Source organism: Triturus cristatus, chromosome 1_2, assembly GCF_964204655.1.
Source record: "Triturus cristatus chromosome 1_2, aTriCri1.1, whole genome shotgun sequence".
NCBI classification, from domain to species: Eukaryota; Metazoa; Chordata; class Amphibia; order Caudata; family Salamandridae; genus Triturus; species Triturus cristatus.
The window spans coordinates 872,968,092-872,983,460 of NC_140580.1; the positions used below are offsets into that span (position 1 = coordinate 872,968,092).

Sequence of the window (15,369 nt, forward strand, 5' to 3'; positions counted from 1 at the left end):
AGCACGGTATATCGAGTTCTACGGTCGAGGCTGATGGAATGTGACAGTTGTGAAACCGCATGGAGTCTGGAAAGATAAGATGGGGAGAGTTCCTTTACGAAGATCTGCATCTATTACTAGAGATAAAATGATGGCTTGTGTATTTGCATACCAAGCAGTGTCTCTCAGACCGATGGTTGCTCAACGAGCATTTGCAGTACCGTGGAGAGCCATCTGCTCATGCGTGATGGGCCCAATAAGCTGGAAGTTGACTACATCTACACTTGGAGGTTTATGGCTTCACAAGTGCGCATATTATTAAATTTTGTATGGAGCTGTATGGAATTATCAAGTGTTCTTTTAGCTTCTCTGTGCCCTTGCCACTAACAATGCCCACGATACACCAACAACAGAATCAAACTTTTCAGTATCAAAATGCATCTACAAACCAATACCCTGATACCCCCATCAAAATCTTCACAACAGCAAATCTTCCACAGATCGGTGATCGTACCGACATCTGGCTCGGGTATTTAGAATAGCTTCCCAAGATGTTCCAAAACCAATTCACTCCACTAGTCTTCAGGAAACAACAAAGGGATTAACTGTTGTGCAAAAACCAACATTAAAGCATAATCACTAGATCTGGATCATTAGGGGGTTATAGGTATAAGTGGTGTTTTTGTGCTACAAAATACTGTTGAGGGGAAGGGTTAGACATAGGGTCAAACCTGTGATGTCACTTGGGGCAAAGGTGTGTGATGTCAGGACAGTGATGCAATCCCTTAAATTGTGGTGCATTAAATCCATGCAAGTCAGATTTCCTAATGATGATGACAGAGCATGAAGTCTTTGAATGAGCAGGCACCACCCCCTCGCCCACCCACCTCCAGCTTCACTCTTTCCATCCCAGGTATAGTCTGGCTATTGGCAAGCTGAGACACCCTGCTCTTCGCTGGCACAGGGCAAGTCCTAGCCTCCAACCTCTTCCCACCCCTAGTGATTGTGCAGAGTTGCAGCCCATTAAGAAATCACTTGGTTTCCATATTTCCCCATCCATCAGAATGCTCTCTCATGTGCGAATGATATCAAGGTACTTCTCAATGGCAACCAGTCCAGCCTGCTGCCCAGCATATTAATATACAGAGATGAGGAAGGCCCAGCAGGACAGACAGAACCTCTTAGGTAATTTCCTACCAAGGTCATGAGCCTAAAGTCTACTAATTGGTCCTCTGTATTGTTGACATGCCTTTCGAGTAATACCTAGGTCATCTGTGTCCAGACAACTAGTTCTGATTTCTTTGAAGGGCTCCTGAGATTTGTTCTGTTGTATTTTGTCATATAAAATGGTATTGGCCAGATGACTATTTGGATTCCTTTAAGACTCGTGTTTCTATCGATGAGTTTAAATCTAGTGACAGGGGTCAGTTTCAGGAAAGCTTTGACCAGAGAGTCAAGTGGCACTCATGTGATGCAGGTTGGATGACAGGTTTGCGGACCTCAGAGCAAAATGAAGGATGTGCATAAGGGGAGGGTTTTCATTGCTTGTACCATTGAATTGAGCAGTGCCACCAGTGGAAGCCAGGTGGTGGGAAATGCCACTTTAGTGTGCCTAAGTCTAGAAAGTTGCACCGATCCATCACATTATAACTTGATTGAAGGTGAGTGAGGTTCAAGCCTCGGTTTGATCTGAAGTTGTTCTGGGTGTTTTGTAGAGAGCTGAACAAAGGTGGGCCAGGTTTTTAGAAAGACTGTGCGGAACCATGGTAATTGGAACGCAATCCTTTGGGGATGGAGGCATTCTCAGGTTCATGATCTGAATGGTGCATCCCTAGAGCAATTGTGCTGTAGAGTTGCATGCCCAGGCACAATTTCTTCTTCTTCTAGGGTTAAGTCATAGATGTGTATTTCTGCTCTCTGGGCAACAGAAACATTTAACTGTGTGTCTCAGGATCCTTCTAAGAAAATAATTAAAACGTTTGTCTCCACATGCTCTTCTTCACCACTCAAAACATTTGATTCAGATATTAATGTGGAGAGATAGATTTAGTTGAAACTTGCTTAACCCATGTTTTTTACCGCTGTAATCCGACAATTTATAACTTTCTCAGTCATGGAATTATTTCCAATGTCTGGGGTAAAATGATTTTCAACAATGAAAATTTTTCAAAACACTGAAAAGGATATCTGCATGCATTTTTGTGTGAAATGTCTACTTTTTATTTTGCAGGGAGAGGTCCAGAGTGGCTGGATCCATACCAAATTATGTAAATGTACTTCTTAGTTTAGTTGCATGTAAAGTTTTCTTACATGGATAGTATGGATCCAGCCCGACTGGACCCTGTTCTATAATGTCACATAACCGAGCCAGGTTGGACATGATACACCAGTCCCTGATATGATATCAAACACATGTACGTGCTGCACAAACCTACACTGCGACGTGGCACCCAATGAAAAAAAGAGGCCCTTTCTTTTAACAAAAAGATCTGCTTTTATGCACATTGCTAACTCCTGCTTAATGTTCAGAGCTTTCACTAAGTCAGTGCATAATATTTTAAAAATAAGTGCCAGGCCCATGTCAGGAGACCACTGCAGCTTGCACCACCCATTGTCCTTGCCTGCACTGCTAATGACAGTACCAACACACCTAACCATCACACTCCTACAAGTGTGACAATTCTGAATAACTATTGTACATTAAAAATGACTAATACCTGCTGGCCAAACTATTCTGTAGCTTTGGGTTGCAGGTATTAGTCATTTTAATGTATATTGCATTTTTAAACAACTTTAGTTGTAATCATCACAAAATTAGACACACTGAGCCACCATGTGGCAGGCTGTCATACGTGCTGGTGTTGACAATAAAGTGCCAGTGCTGAGCACTGGAAACCACCAGCTCAAATTAAGCACTGCTCTAAGTCCATGTTCCCCTCAGGGAGAGACAGGCCTATTATTCCACTGGGCTTTTCCCCAGTGGTCTGGAGCCCTTGAAGGCCAGCTTTGAAAAGCCAGGGTCACTCCTGGTGTCTCTGTCACTGTCCCCAGTTCTCCGGGGTTAACTGCGGCAGGCAAAGGGAGGCTTCAAAACAGAGAGAAAGAGAGGGAGGTGGAAGTAGAAAGAAAGCGTCCAGAGAACAGAGAGAAAAGAAGGAGAGAGAGAAAGGATGGCTGGAAAGAGAGTGCAGGCTGGTTTGAGCCTTTTTTCCCGGGCTGCTTTTGGTTACCCCGTTCTGCCCTGGTTTTCCTCCGAAAGACCAACACACGAGGATGGTCTGATGATCGCAACTCCAGCCAAGATGTAACATGGCTTTAGAGACAGAAACAGAGGCCCCTCTCATCACCAGAGGGGTCACATGTTGTGGTCCCGGATTATCAATCTAAGTTCTACTCAGCCTTGCGATTTCCGTACCCACTTTCGAGAGCGCACCAATTAAGCTTCTTATCCAGCCTAACCCTACTTGGAACTGCGGTGCATTGTTTTGTAAAGAATTAATGAACGCATGCGTGCGTCATATTAAGTGGCTCCGCAGACATACTGCAGCAAACTCTTCCCTGGTGTTTCACATTAAGTAGATTTGCACAGGAAGCTTCAACTGTTACTTCCCATCCCGCTGACACTGGCGAGAGGGCGCGCGCTGCGCGTTTCCACCCCCTGCAGTGGGCCTGTGTTGACCAGGCTCTGAACCCTGTGGATAAACCTGGTGGAAGCCAACCAAACGTCTCAAACAATTTGATGCATTCATGGGCTTCCGAAGCCCCAGGTGTCTGGAGACCGGAGAAACGAAGGTTCTCGCGAGAGGTGAGAATCCCAGGCCACTTGGCGCTGGTCCCAGTACAGATTTGGCATCAGCTTCAGAGCAGCTGCAGAGCTGAGGACCTGTGGCAGCCCAGGCAGCACAGTTACAGCAAAACCATACGCCTCGTGGCTGGTTATTGGATTGGCTTGGTGAAGTGAAAATGAAATAACGCGACTGTGCATCAAAATCAGTGCCAAAAAGTCATAGGTGTTAGATCACAGTGTTTACGGTCCAGTTTAAGCTTTCATATACTTTTTTTTTACCTTTCGTCTTTAATTTTGCTATTTGATGTTATGATTTGTTATTATGCTTCTGTTTCTTTAATGCATAAGTTTTGTTTGTTTAATATCACACTTTTATGTTCATATCCCGCACTGAAAAGTAGAACTCTGCCTTCGCCACAGTGGTGTAATGTAAAATAATGTCTTACTCAAAATTGAGTGGCTTAGTCTGGTAATCTCGTGGATACAAAAGCGCTTCAACGCCTCGCCAGTGGTAGTAAGCGCTAAATAAATGCAATCATAATATATTACAACACAGGTGCTGTAGGGGCCTACATTGCGATTGTAATTTTCCAGGGCATGTCAAGCAAGTTCCTAGACTTGGGTAGATAGATGTAAATGTGAAATTGTTTACACAGCGCTTTACACAGGTCAACATATTGACTATTGACTCTCGAAGTATCATCCCTGTGGCGTGAATAAAAGTAAATCTACACATAGCACGGTTATACTTTGGGGTTCTATATTGTGATCCCAATATACATGTAGGTTGATACTTTAGAGATAGATATTGTGACGTGGAACTGGCTTCGCCAGCATCATACAGTATGGTCAAGTGTGTAGCTTGCATTGCAGCTCTGTTCTCTTGCTTCGCAGCCGGGGGGGTTATGCTGCTACAACTTCACAGACACACATTCAAAAAGCAACACCAATTACTGAGAATGGCTAGCATTTTGAGAAGAGGGAAGAGTGATGTCTCCTAATGGATGACCCCAGCCGTGGCTGGTGGGTGGGTGGGGCCGGAGGGGTCGCGCGGGAAGGAGGCGGGGGAGATATCATATAATAATAAAGAAAAAACGTACATGTCCACCGGCTGGGTCCTGCGCTTTCTTGGTGCCAGTCCTGCTCGGCGCCTGCTGCTGCTCTCCTGCCTCCGGCAGGAACAGAAAGCAGGCAGCCCCCCTTCCCTCCCCTAAGCTAATCACAACGCTGCAATGACAGCATTGTGATTGGTGGGGACGCCTCCCAGTCAGGGGCTTAACGGGAGGCCATTTTCTTCATGTATGCTGCATTGCAGCCTGCATGGAGAGAGGGCAGAGTGCGCATGACTGGTTTGGGCGGCCCCAGAGGGCCGACAAAGCAGTCATTGTGCCCTCAGGAGTGGGCACACCACTCCTCCCCTGCTTGCAGAGCAGCCCTGCCCAATTGTGTGTCTTTTGCCGCGCACAACCAAAGCAGTTTGTTCTGCTTTCTTGCAGTGCGAGGAGCAGAAGCATAAAATGGTAGTTATTACCATTTTATGTTTCTGCTTCTTGCACTGAGAGAAAGCAGTGGGGTCCACTCCTCCGCCCTAGTGGAGGATCTCCCCTGGATGACCCACTTTAATTTTAAAGGCCCAAACGCTAGGATGTAGAAAAATGAAGCCAAAAAAAAATAACTGTGTTAAAAACAATCACTGTTAACCCCAATATTCTCACTTCTGGGACCTTTTGGCTTTGCCAATACCTTTTGGTGATGCTGCACAGCGTTGGCATAATGCATTTTTGCCAATGATGTGCAACACAGGCACAAAAAAGGCCTTATAACGCAACAGCTACTAACTGCTGCCTCATTTAGCAAGTGCACACAGGCACATGCATGCTACGTCACGCAAGGGCATGCGGGTGACATTTCTTTTTTATTTACCGATCCACGATGTATCAGTAGTTAAAAGAAATGAAACTGGAGTAGTTTAAGAGTGCCTTTTAAGTCAAATCCTACCAGACAGCACAGCTGTCTGGCTTTCTAATGTTATCCTGGAGACATTCTGAAAGCTTCCTTGGGAATACATTCTACCCATTACCATTCATTGACTTTGCGTTTAGTAACTCTTGTTTGCTTGCTTTCTATTTGCTGACTGTTTTCGTTTTAGGTTGTCCAGGTTGCGTTTGCCCCTTCCGTAACCCATCCCATGTTTATTGTATTCTTCAGAGCGCTGCTTTCTGTAAACAGGTCTTTAAATCTTGTTTTTATCTTGTTACACTGCTGTGCATTTATTCAAAGACAGAAGTCAAATGAGGGAGCTTGGTGTTTACTGTGTTTTTTCTCTGACTTCAAAGTGACAGGATTTATGTGACAATCATGCTGTCCCTGCGGGTGTGCTGGGGGACGGCTCTGCAATGTTATTTTTTTCTAATACACAAAATGTAAATATCTGTAAATGACCTGTGCAGATATTTCATATTACATAAGAAGTATGAAAGTACAACTGAAGCACATCTTTGGTAATTACTAAGTGTGGTTGAAACCGATATTTTAATAGGATCAAAATAAATAAAAACACTAGGCGATAACAGTTAAACGCATTATTATTTGTGAGCTGTATACTTTTATCAATAAAACTGTATGTATGTGCAAATGTAATGGGCATTTCAATTGAAGATGTGCCCTTCTGTTATGGCAGTGTGCTACCACACCATGCACACTCCACTTTATGCCACTGCACTCTATTATGCACCACTCCACTCTGTGCCACTCCATACTGCGTCACTGCACTCTATTCTTAAAAAATCCACTGTACGCCACTGCACTCTACACCTCTCTACTGTACTCTGCACCACTCTATGCCAATGCACCCTACCCCACTCTAGTCTACTCTGCAACACTGCACTCTTCGCCACTGCACTCTACACCACTCCAGTTTAGGCCACTCTACTCTACTCTACACCACTCCACTCTACAACACTTCACTCTATGCCACTCTACACTGAAACACTGCACTCTATGCCACTGCACTTCACGCCAATGCATTCTACTCTGCACTACTCCACTCAATGCCACTCTAGTTTAGGCCATTCCACTCTACTCTACATCACTCCACTCTACAACACTCCACTGTAAACCACTCTACTTTGAAACACTGCACTCTATGCCACTGCACTCTACGCCAATGCATTATACTCTGCACCACTCCACTCTATGCCGGTGCACTCTACGCCACTCCAGTTTAGGCCACTCCCCTCGACTCTACACCACTCCACTATACAACACTCCCCTCAGTGCCACTCTACTCTGAAAGACTGCACTCTATGCCACTGCACTCTACACCAATGCACTCTGCCCTGCACCACTCCACTCTATTCTGCACCACTCCACTCTACACTGATTCACTCTACTCTCAAACAATCTACTCTACACTACTGCACTCTATGCCACTGCACTCTACACCACTACTATCTACCCTGCACCACTCTACGCCACTCTACTCTACTTTGCATCACTCCACGTCACTGAGCTCTGAGCCACTCTACTCTAAACCACTGCACTCTCTGCCAATGCACTCTACACCACTTAACTCAAAACCAATGCACTCTACAGCACTGCTCTCCACACCAACTACTTTGCACCACTGTGCTGTACACCACTATACTCTACTCTGCAACACTCTACTCTACGCCACTACACTCTATGCCATTGCACGCTATGCCGCTCTACACCATTGCACTCTATGTCACTGCACTTTACGCCACTCTAGTGTACTCTGCACCTCTGTAATCTTACGAAACTGTTCTCGAGACCACTGTACTCTGCACTACTCCACTCTACACCACTGCACTCTACACCACACCACTGCAATCTATGACACTCTACTCTGCAAGACTGCACTCTCTGCCACGAAATTATATGCTACTCTACAGAACACCACTGCACCCTACTCTGCACCACTCAACTCTATGCCACTCTACTGCTCTCTACATCAATGCACTGTATGCAATTACACTCTACACCACTCTACTCTGCATCACTCCACTCTACGCCACTGCACTCTATGCCATTGCACTCTACGCCACTGTCTTCTACACCACTCTAATCTACTCTGCACCACTGCCCTGTATGCCACTCTACCCTATGCCACTCTATTGTACACCTCTCCGATCTACTCGGTTCATTTTATGATACTCCATCCCACTTTACTATACTCTAGTTTATGATACCCTACTCCACTCCACACTTTGCCACTCCACTCTACGCCACTCCACTCTATGACATTCTATGCCACTGCACCATACAACACTCTACTCTACTTTACGACATTTCCCTCTACGATACTCTACAACACATTACTACACTCTATGCCATTCCATTCAATTCCATTTCATTCCACTCCACTACACTACTCCACTCTATGCCACTCCACTCTATGACAGTCTACTCCGCTCTACACCACTCTACTCTAGAACACTACTCCACTCTACACAACACCCTCTATGTCACTCCACTCTGCAGTACGCCACTCCACTCTACGACACTCTATGCCATTCTGACACTGCACTCCACGCCACTCAATTTTATGCCACTCTACACCCTTCCACTCTATGACACTCTACTCTCTCCATGACACACCACACTACTATGCCACTTTGTGAGACTCTACGCCACTCAATGCCACTTTGCGCCACTCCATGCTACTTCACTCCACTCCATAACACTCCACTCTACTCCACTTTACAACACTTAATGCCACTTTCCTTTACACCAATAACCTTTAGTCATGCTGATCAGCAGCCATGCTGGTGTACAACATGGCTAAAACATATTGGCAAAACCAAAAGCTCTTGCATTGGTGAGAACTAATGGCTTTGTCAGTGCTTGTATTAAATTGAAGGGGCAGGCAGCAATTTGCTTCCTGGCCCTCCCAAAAATGGATCACTGTTGTAGTGGGAACAACAGAGGAATGGGTGAGGGAGCGGGTTGGTGGGGATTAATAACACAAAAAAAGCTGGGTGGCAGGATGTAGGGAAAATTAGTTTGAGAGATAGAGAGCAACACAGACAGCGAAAGAGAAGCATACTAAGGAAAAAGCAACACAGGGAGAGGAGAAGCACATGAAGGTAAAAACAACGTGGTGCACGAAGGTCAGGGAAAATCGCACAAAAGGGAGAGATCAAGCAGAACATGAGGGAGAGAGCAACACAAAGTGTGGTGGTGGTGGGGGAAGAACACAAGGGACAGAGCTGGAAAACACATGCACTCTCATGGAGTGCTTAAAAGAAAAAGTAGTTCAAAGATAGATGTGAGCCAATCAAAATCACGGTAAAGAGGACATGATCTAGTGGAGGGGAATACACAAGACAAAAGCGAGCTAACACAATACAACAATAAAAAAAGCAAGCGACAATGAAGTAAACTAATGGTAAGCTGTGGGTGGGCTCTAAGCACACTGTAAGTTCTTGTTAAGCCAATAGTTCTTTCACAACCAGACAACTTCAGACAGCTTTGGTAGGTGAGAGTAAACACATATAAAGAAAGGTCAAACAAAGGAACCATTTTAAAATAGAAATGTATGGCCTTTTGAGTATCGTATATCTAAAAAGTATTATAAAAATGCTGGTACTACAATTTCAGATTTATGATAAAAAATGTCATCTCTTGTCCTTAGTAAAATATAATTTATGGCTAGATCACGGCAGCTCAGTTGTCCTGGTGGGTAGTTAAATAAATCTACTCTTTATGTGAAGTTCATTCAGACATTGTTGACCAAGTAAAAGTAAAACAATAAATGTCCAACAATAGAATCCGTGAAGTAAAGGATACCATAGATTGCAATATGTATACATCATCACCTCCAGCATTCTAAAATGGGTTGATGGCCAATTATTTCTTTAGGAAACTTACATGAGCTATTCCCTTGTCTCTCTTTGACTGCATTTGGACAAATACGAATGGATCCTTTGACTTCAGATTTTGTTTTACCTAACACAATGTAAGAATGTGAATTCCACTTTGCCCACAGCAAGCTATGGACTTTCAGTTTTTGCCATAGAGGTAATCTACTCCACAAACATCAAACACTTACAAAAAAGAGTGACTTTGAACTTTTTAGAGATAGAATGTATCACTTCCTCTCCCAATAAAGTTAAAAGAAGCTCTCAAACATGCTTATTGTTGTTGATGGAGGAAGGATACGTATACTTCTAATACAAATATTTCTAAGGCACTTTGCAGCTTACATCACACCGCCTTTCTGTTGCGACTTTTTTCAATGCCTGTATTGCCACTTATAGTCCTTCAAGAGTTTATTTCATGGAGATTAAATTTGCACATGGTTCTTCCTTCTGATCATAGGACCAATACCTGGCCTGGAAAGGTGGCCTCTATAATATAATGGAGTGCATGAAAGGCTCTGATGGGCCACCACTTCTCTCAACTTTTGTAAGAAGCAATCAGGGCCAGCTTTAGTGCTGGTGGCACCCAGTGTGACACTCATTTTTGGCGCCCCACACCCCATGACCGCCTTCTCAGATACTCTCCCTCCCATCGGGCATAAGTGCCCCTCACCTCTTCCATCATAAGTTACTGCTAAACACAGCGCCACCCTCTGAAGTCAGCACCCCTCCACGGGTCAACACCCAGTGCGGCTGCACCAGTCGCACTCCCCTAAAGCCATCCCTGGAAGCAATCACTGTTAAAGCAACATGAGGGACCATCTTGCCTATAATAGCAGTGAACTCAAGTGAGTGACAACACAAGAGATATATACTTTCCATTTTTATAAACCTATGAAAACTATACACTGCATTACTAGAAGTGAAAGAGACCAATTTATTAGTGCTCTTGAAAACAGTTCAACTGAATACTGCAATGCACCCTATTTTGGTTTTCTCCAAAGACTTGTAAATGGGGTATTGATTGAACAAAATAGAGCTTCACCTTTAGGTGGGAAACCTAAAGGTGATTGCTTGTTTTACATCATCTCTAATTCGGTCACTGATGGGACCTGAAACCCCTTTAGTTGAAAAATTTGTAAAACGTTAACTTCTTTCTCCAACTTCCAGATCTTCCCTTTTAGAACTCATTGATTATTAAAGCCCATGTGTATTAAAGATCATGTAGGAAAAATATCTTGAGTATGCAAGACCTACAACCCTACTCCCTGGAACCCAATCCTGATTTTGTTGCGGTGAGAAAATAAACTTCAAATTAGAAAAGATCTCAAATTAAAGTCCTCTTCTTCAAGTCCGGTAAGAGACAGCTGGTTGACTTAGTCTTTCTTTTATTTTGTCCCTGGTTGTGTTTCTACATCTCTCCACCCCTTTTACTTTATTTTCTCAGTCATTAAAGATGGCTACATCTGTAGGTCACATGGTACTCACTTGCACTCACTCACTCACTCAGTCACTCACTCACTCACTCTACACCCCTCAGTATAGGGTGTTAGGGAAGCTGATTATCAAGGAAAGCAATCAGTGCCCCCAGATTCCACAACCTCCTCCTCTATCCATACATCATGCATGTGCACATACATCTTAGCGCGTACACACACACACACACGCACACACTCACATATGACTTGAAACCGCTCCACAGATAGGCCTCTATATCCTTCCCTACATTCGTCGTTCATCTAACAAGCTCTTATCTCTCAGACAGCCAGGATGCCAGCAGGAAGTGTTCCTCAACCCATGCCATGGAAAAGAGGACTCGACAGGCAACAAAAAGACAGCGTCCTTCCACTGGCCGCGCACTTCCGAGGTATGCTTTATTTACTTTCTTTCCGCACTCCATACGAGTGCATGTGTTTGCCATCTTCTGGCAACAGATTGCCTTTAAGCTTTAATTCTCCATTCAGGGACTTTTATTTTTATTTATTTATTTTTTAGGTGCATTTATGTAGTGCAAACATGACCCGAGGGGTTTGGAGTGCTTTACAAGAACACCACTTACATTTCACAGGGACACTTAGCCAGCGCTCCATTATAGTGCATCTGCAGCTGTCTTCTCTCCTCCCCGGCCTGGGAACTCACCACTCCCTTCAACTGCTGTTGTTTTGAATGCACCCCCCCTGCTTTTAACCCACCACATCCTCCTCCCTGCTCTCTGTTGTTTTCCACCCCCCTGCTTAATCCACCTCCTGCGACCTCCCACATCCCCCCTCTTGTCCCCCACCCTCCTCCCTCATGTCCTTCTTATCTCCATTCCTGGCTCTTAATTTGTATTTAATTACATTTTGGTTCTTTTATGTAGTTAAAACTCGACCCAAAGGTATTGGAGGTCTTTACACGAGCACCACTTACATTACATGGGGACACTTTCATTTTTAAGACACGTGGCACAGCTGCGCTATCTGCTGTACAACATGGCTTAAAGTTTTTTTTTAAAGTGATAGGATTGGCCAACGTTGTCCACGTCATAGCACTTTTTAAAACTTTAAGCCTTACTATACAACAGCTCGCGCTTTTGTGAACATGTCAAACAAAACATTGACAAAACCAATGGATTCCACAGAGGCTAACTTTATTGGCTTTGCCAATGCTTGTTTTTTCTTCTGCCCTGCAGATCAGTGTCTGTTTACCCTGCTGTGGACCATCCCCATGACCGAGAAGTGAGAGGACTGCTTCTAGAGGCGCCACCTTTCAAACAGAAAAGTAAATGACATTTGTTCAGGTTTTAAAATTCTGCAAAGGCTTAGGCATGATACATAAAAATAATTGTATAAAATAATATAAGTGATCGCCTATCATACGTATAGACACCAGTCACAAGTGCTGTAGTGTTCAATGAAACTTGTAGCTATCCTGCACAGATGCTCTGATACAGTCTTAACTCCCTTGCTCCAAAGTGCTGTTACTTTCCGAGTCACAACCGTGCTCAAAAGTGCAGGCACTGCCCCGATTCACAATCCTACTCGAAAGTGTAGGCACTATCCTATATAAGCAAGTGGCAGTGTCGTATTAAATGTATATACACCGTAGACTGAAGTGCTGGTGTTGTCACGTTGAAGGAATAGGCACAAGTGCTAATACTATCCAATGAACAGCCTTCCCCAGAAGTGCTGTTGCTGTCTGATAAAAAGTAAGGGAGACAAAGAAATAAATCGAAATAGGCCTAAAATGGCACTGTTGTCTGGGGCTTTATGATGGCTGGTAAGTGGCCGGTGCACTATTGGGGTTTTTATCCGTACATACAGGCCATGAACCCAGGCAGGGGCTTCAGGGGGGTGTTTGGGTGTTACACCCTCCTCATAAAGGTCCTCTTAACCTTTGCTTTGCTCAGTGAATATATATATATATATATATATAGAGAGAGAGAGAGAGAGAGAGAGAGAGAGAGAGAACAATAGAATAGAAACAAAAACATTCGGTCATGCTGTTGGCAAATACTTACCGACATGACTTGGTTCACCCAGGAGAATGAGGCCAATCACACAGATCAGGAAGCCCATAGTTCGGACCATTGCAGCTGGAACTCTGCCCCTGTGGAAATTACAAACCAGATAATCAAACCCTCTTGTTTTCCCATCATAGGCGCAGTTTCATTTCACTTTCTACGATACACTCACCGCCATCATGTCATGACCATTGATAACAAAACCACCTGTTGCTGTTCCCCCCTACTGCACTACCACCTCATAGCTGCCGCCACCACCACAACCCACAACACGGCACACCCATGATCTTACTATCACCCCCCAGGATCTCATTGCCAACCCCAGATACCCTCAGTAACCACAAGACATTGCAGCCTACTAAACTATTCAACACTTCATCACACCACTTGTCCCCACATCTCCCATCCAACACTGCTGAGAGTAACGTCCCACATAATTCTATTGTCTGTATTACCGCAGCATCAACCTCTACTATCACACACCTCAGCAACTTCCTTCCTCCGAGATACCACAGTTCACATTCTATCACGCCACATATACAACACTGTCCCATTCTGTTCAGCATGCTTACGTAGAAATGAAGGGGCATATTATCAAGCCCATTATCGCCGCTTTCGTGGCCGTTATCGGCCGAAAAGCGGCAATAATTTAATCGCAGTATTATCAAGGACACGCTAACAGGCTTCAGCACATGTTTCCTTGTTCTAGCACCTGTTTTACTAATGCCTTGCATCGCATCACTAATGAGAATACATCGCTAACGCAGCTTTGCAATATTTACAACGATGCCCCGGACCCGCGTAGCCACAATTAAAATCGCGCTAAGCCCCCCATTAACGCTGGAATCTAACGTCTGCAAAATTCCTGACTTAGCTATATTATCCTATGGGAGGTGGATTGTCAGGCTAAGTGCACCATGTCTTATTATCAAGGTTTTACCTATTGCTGAGTTTTTATCACTGTATTTCATGCAATATTTCCGCATTTCCCCGCTATCGCTGGGTTTAATATCGCCTTGGAGATAAACGTTGATAATAACGCGCTATCTCGGCGATAAAATCCATCGATGGACGGCAATAGGAAAAACCGCGCTAAACGCGCTTAGCGATAATCATCGCTGTTTGTTGATAATATGCCCCGAAGAGAGCTGGTCAATACACAAGTCCTGATGTGCATTCTCAAGCCACACCAAATGAGGCAAAACCACAGAACCGTGATTGGTAACTTACGAATCAATCACATATTCACATATATATCATTCCACACACTCAAACAGAAGTCACAATGACAACACAATGCATACTGCACCATCAACCACAGACTCACTCCGTACCGCTCCATACTATCCTGCATTAACTGCCAATCTAATGTTCAATAGATAAAAACCAACAATTTTGTTATGTATGATTGGCTACTGTACTGAAGGCCCTGCCTTGAAATCTTTTGCAGCCCATTCCCAGTTCCTTGGCAGGCTGCTGTCTTAGGATGAAATGGATAACTTGAGATAGAGTGTGTTCTGCCAAACATTTGTTGTGGACTGAACACAGCGAAAATGAGAGCACTTTAAGAAAAACTTATTTTCACTTATGTAATGTATTCACATTTTGTAGCTCCATGCGTGTTATTTCTCTTTAGCATGCGTAAGGGGTTTCTTTCGTCTAATCAATGTGTGCATGTTACTGTATGAAACACACTATTTAGGACCCAACTGGCCTCTTTATAAAGTGTCTCGGTCAGAGACATTTTAACACCCACTTCCTCTTCCCCAGGAGGACCTACCTTTTTGGTTAGGTGCCTTTCCCTGCCTTCTTAGGGCCAAATTTACAAGCTCATTGCGCCGCTGGTGCGTCACTTATTTTGAAGCATCGGCAGCACATTGGGCTTGACCCTATTTACAATGCCACGTAAAGCCACCTTGCATGACTTTTTATGGCCTTGTAAATATGGGCCCTTTCATGACTTAATCTACTTGAAAGGGGCGTTCCATGGGTATTGCTATGGGTGTCCCCTCGCAACATCCATGGAACCTGACACATTCCAAGATTTACAATGTTTTGTAAAACTGGGAATGTGACAGAATCCGAGTGGCAGAATGCAGCAAGCACAGAAAGAGGAAAATGGCATGAATGGTTGTTTTTTTGCAATAAAGTGTCCCTTCCTGCACAAACATTCATCTCCACAACGCTGGCACCCTTGCAACGTGGCGCAAGGGTGTCTG

The 15,369-nt window shown here is 44.2% G+C and overlaps 1 protein-coding gene across 2 annotated transcripts in view; it reads right to left on the reverse strand.

Annotated features, from left to right (window-relative positions):
• Positions 1–15,369, reverse strand: part of LOC146868193 (glutamate receptor U1-like) — a 162,138-nt gene that overhangs the window by 60,997 nt on the left and 85,772 nt on the right. For both annotated transcript variants that reach the window (XM_085609240.1, XM_085609246.1), the window contains exon 3: positions 13,148–13,236. In XM_085609240.1, the coding sequence (XP_085465366.1) occupies positions 13,148–13,217 (70 nt within the window). In that variant the 5' untranslated portion in view covers positions 13,218–13,236. The remainder of the gene's footprint in view (positions 1–13,147; positions 13,237–15,369) is intronic.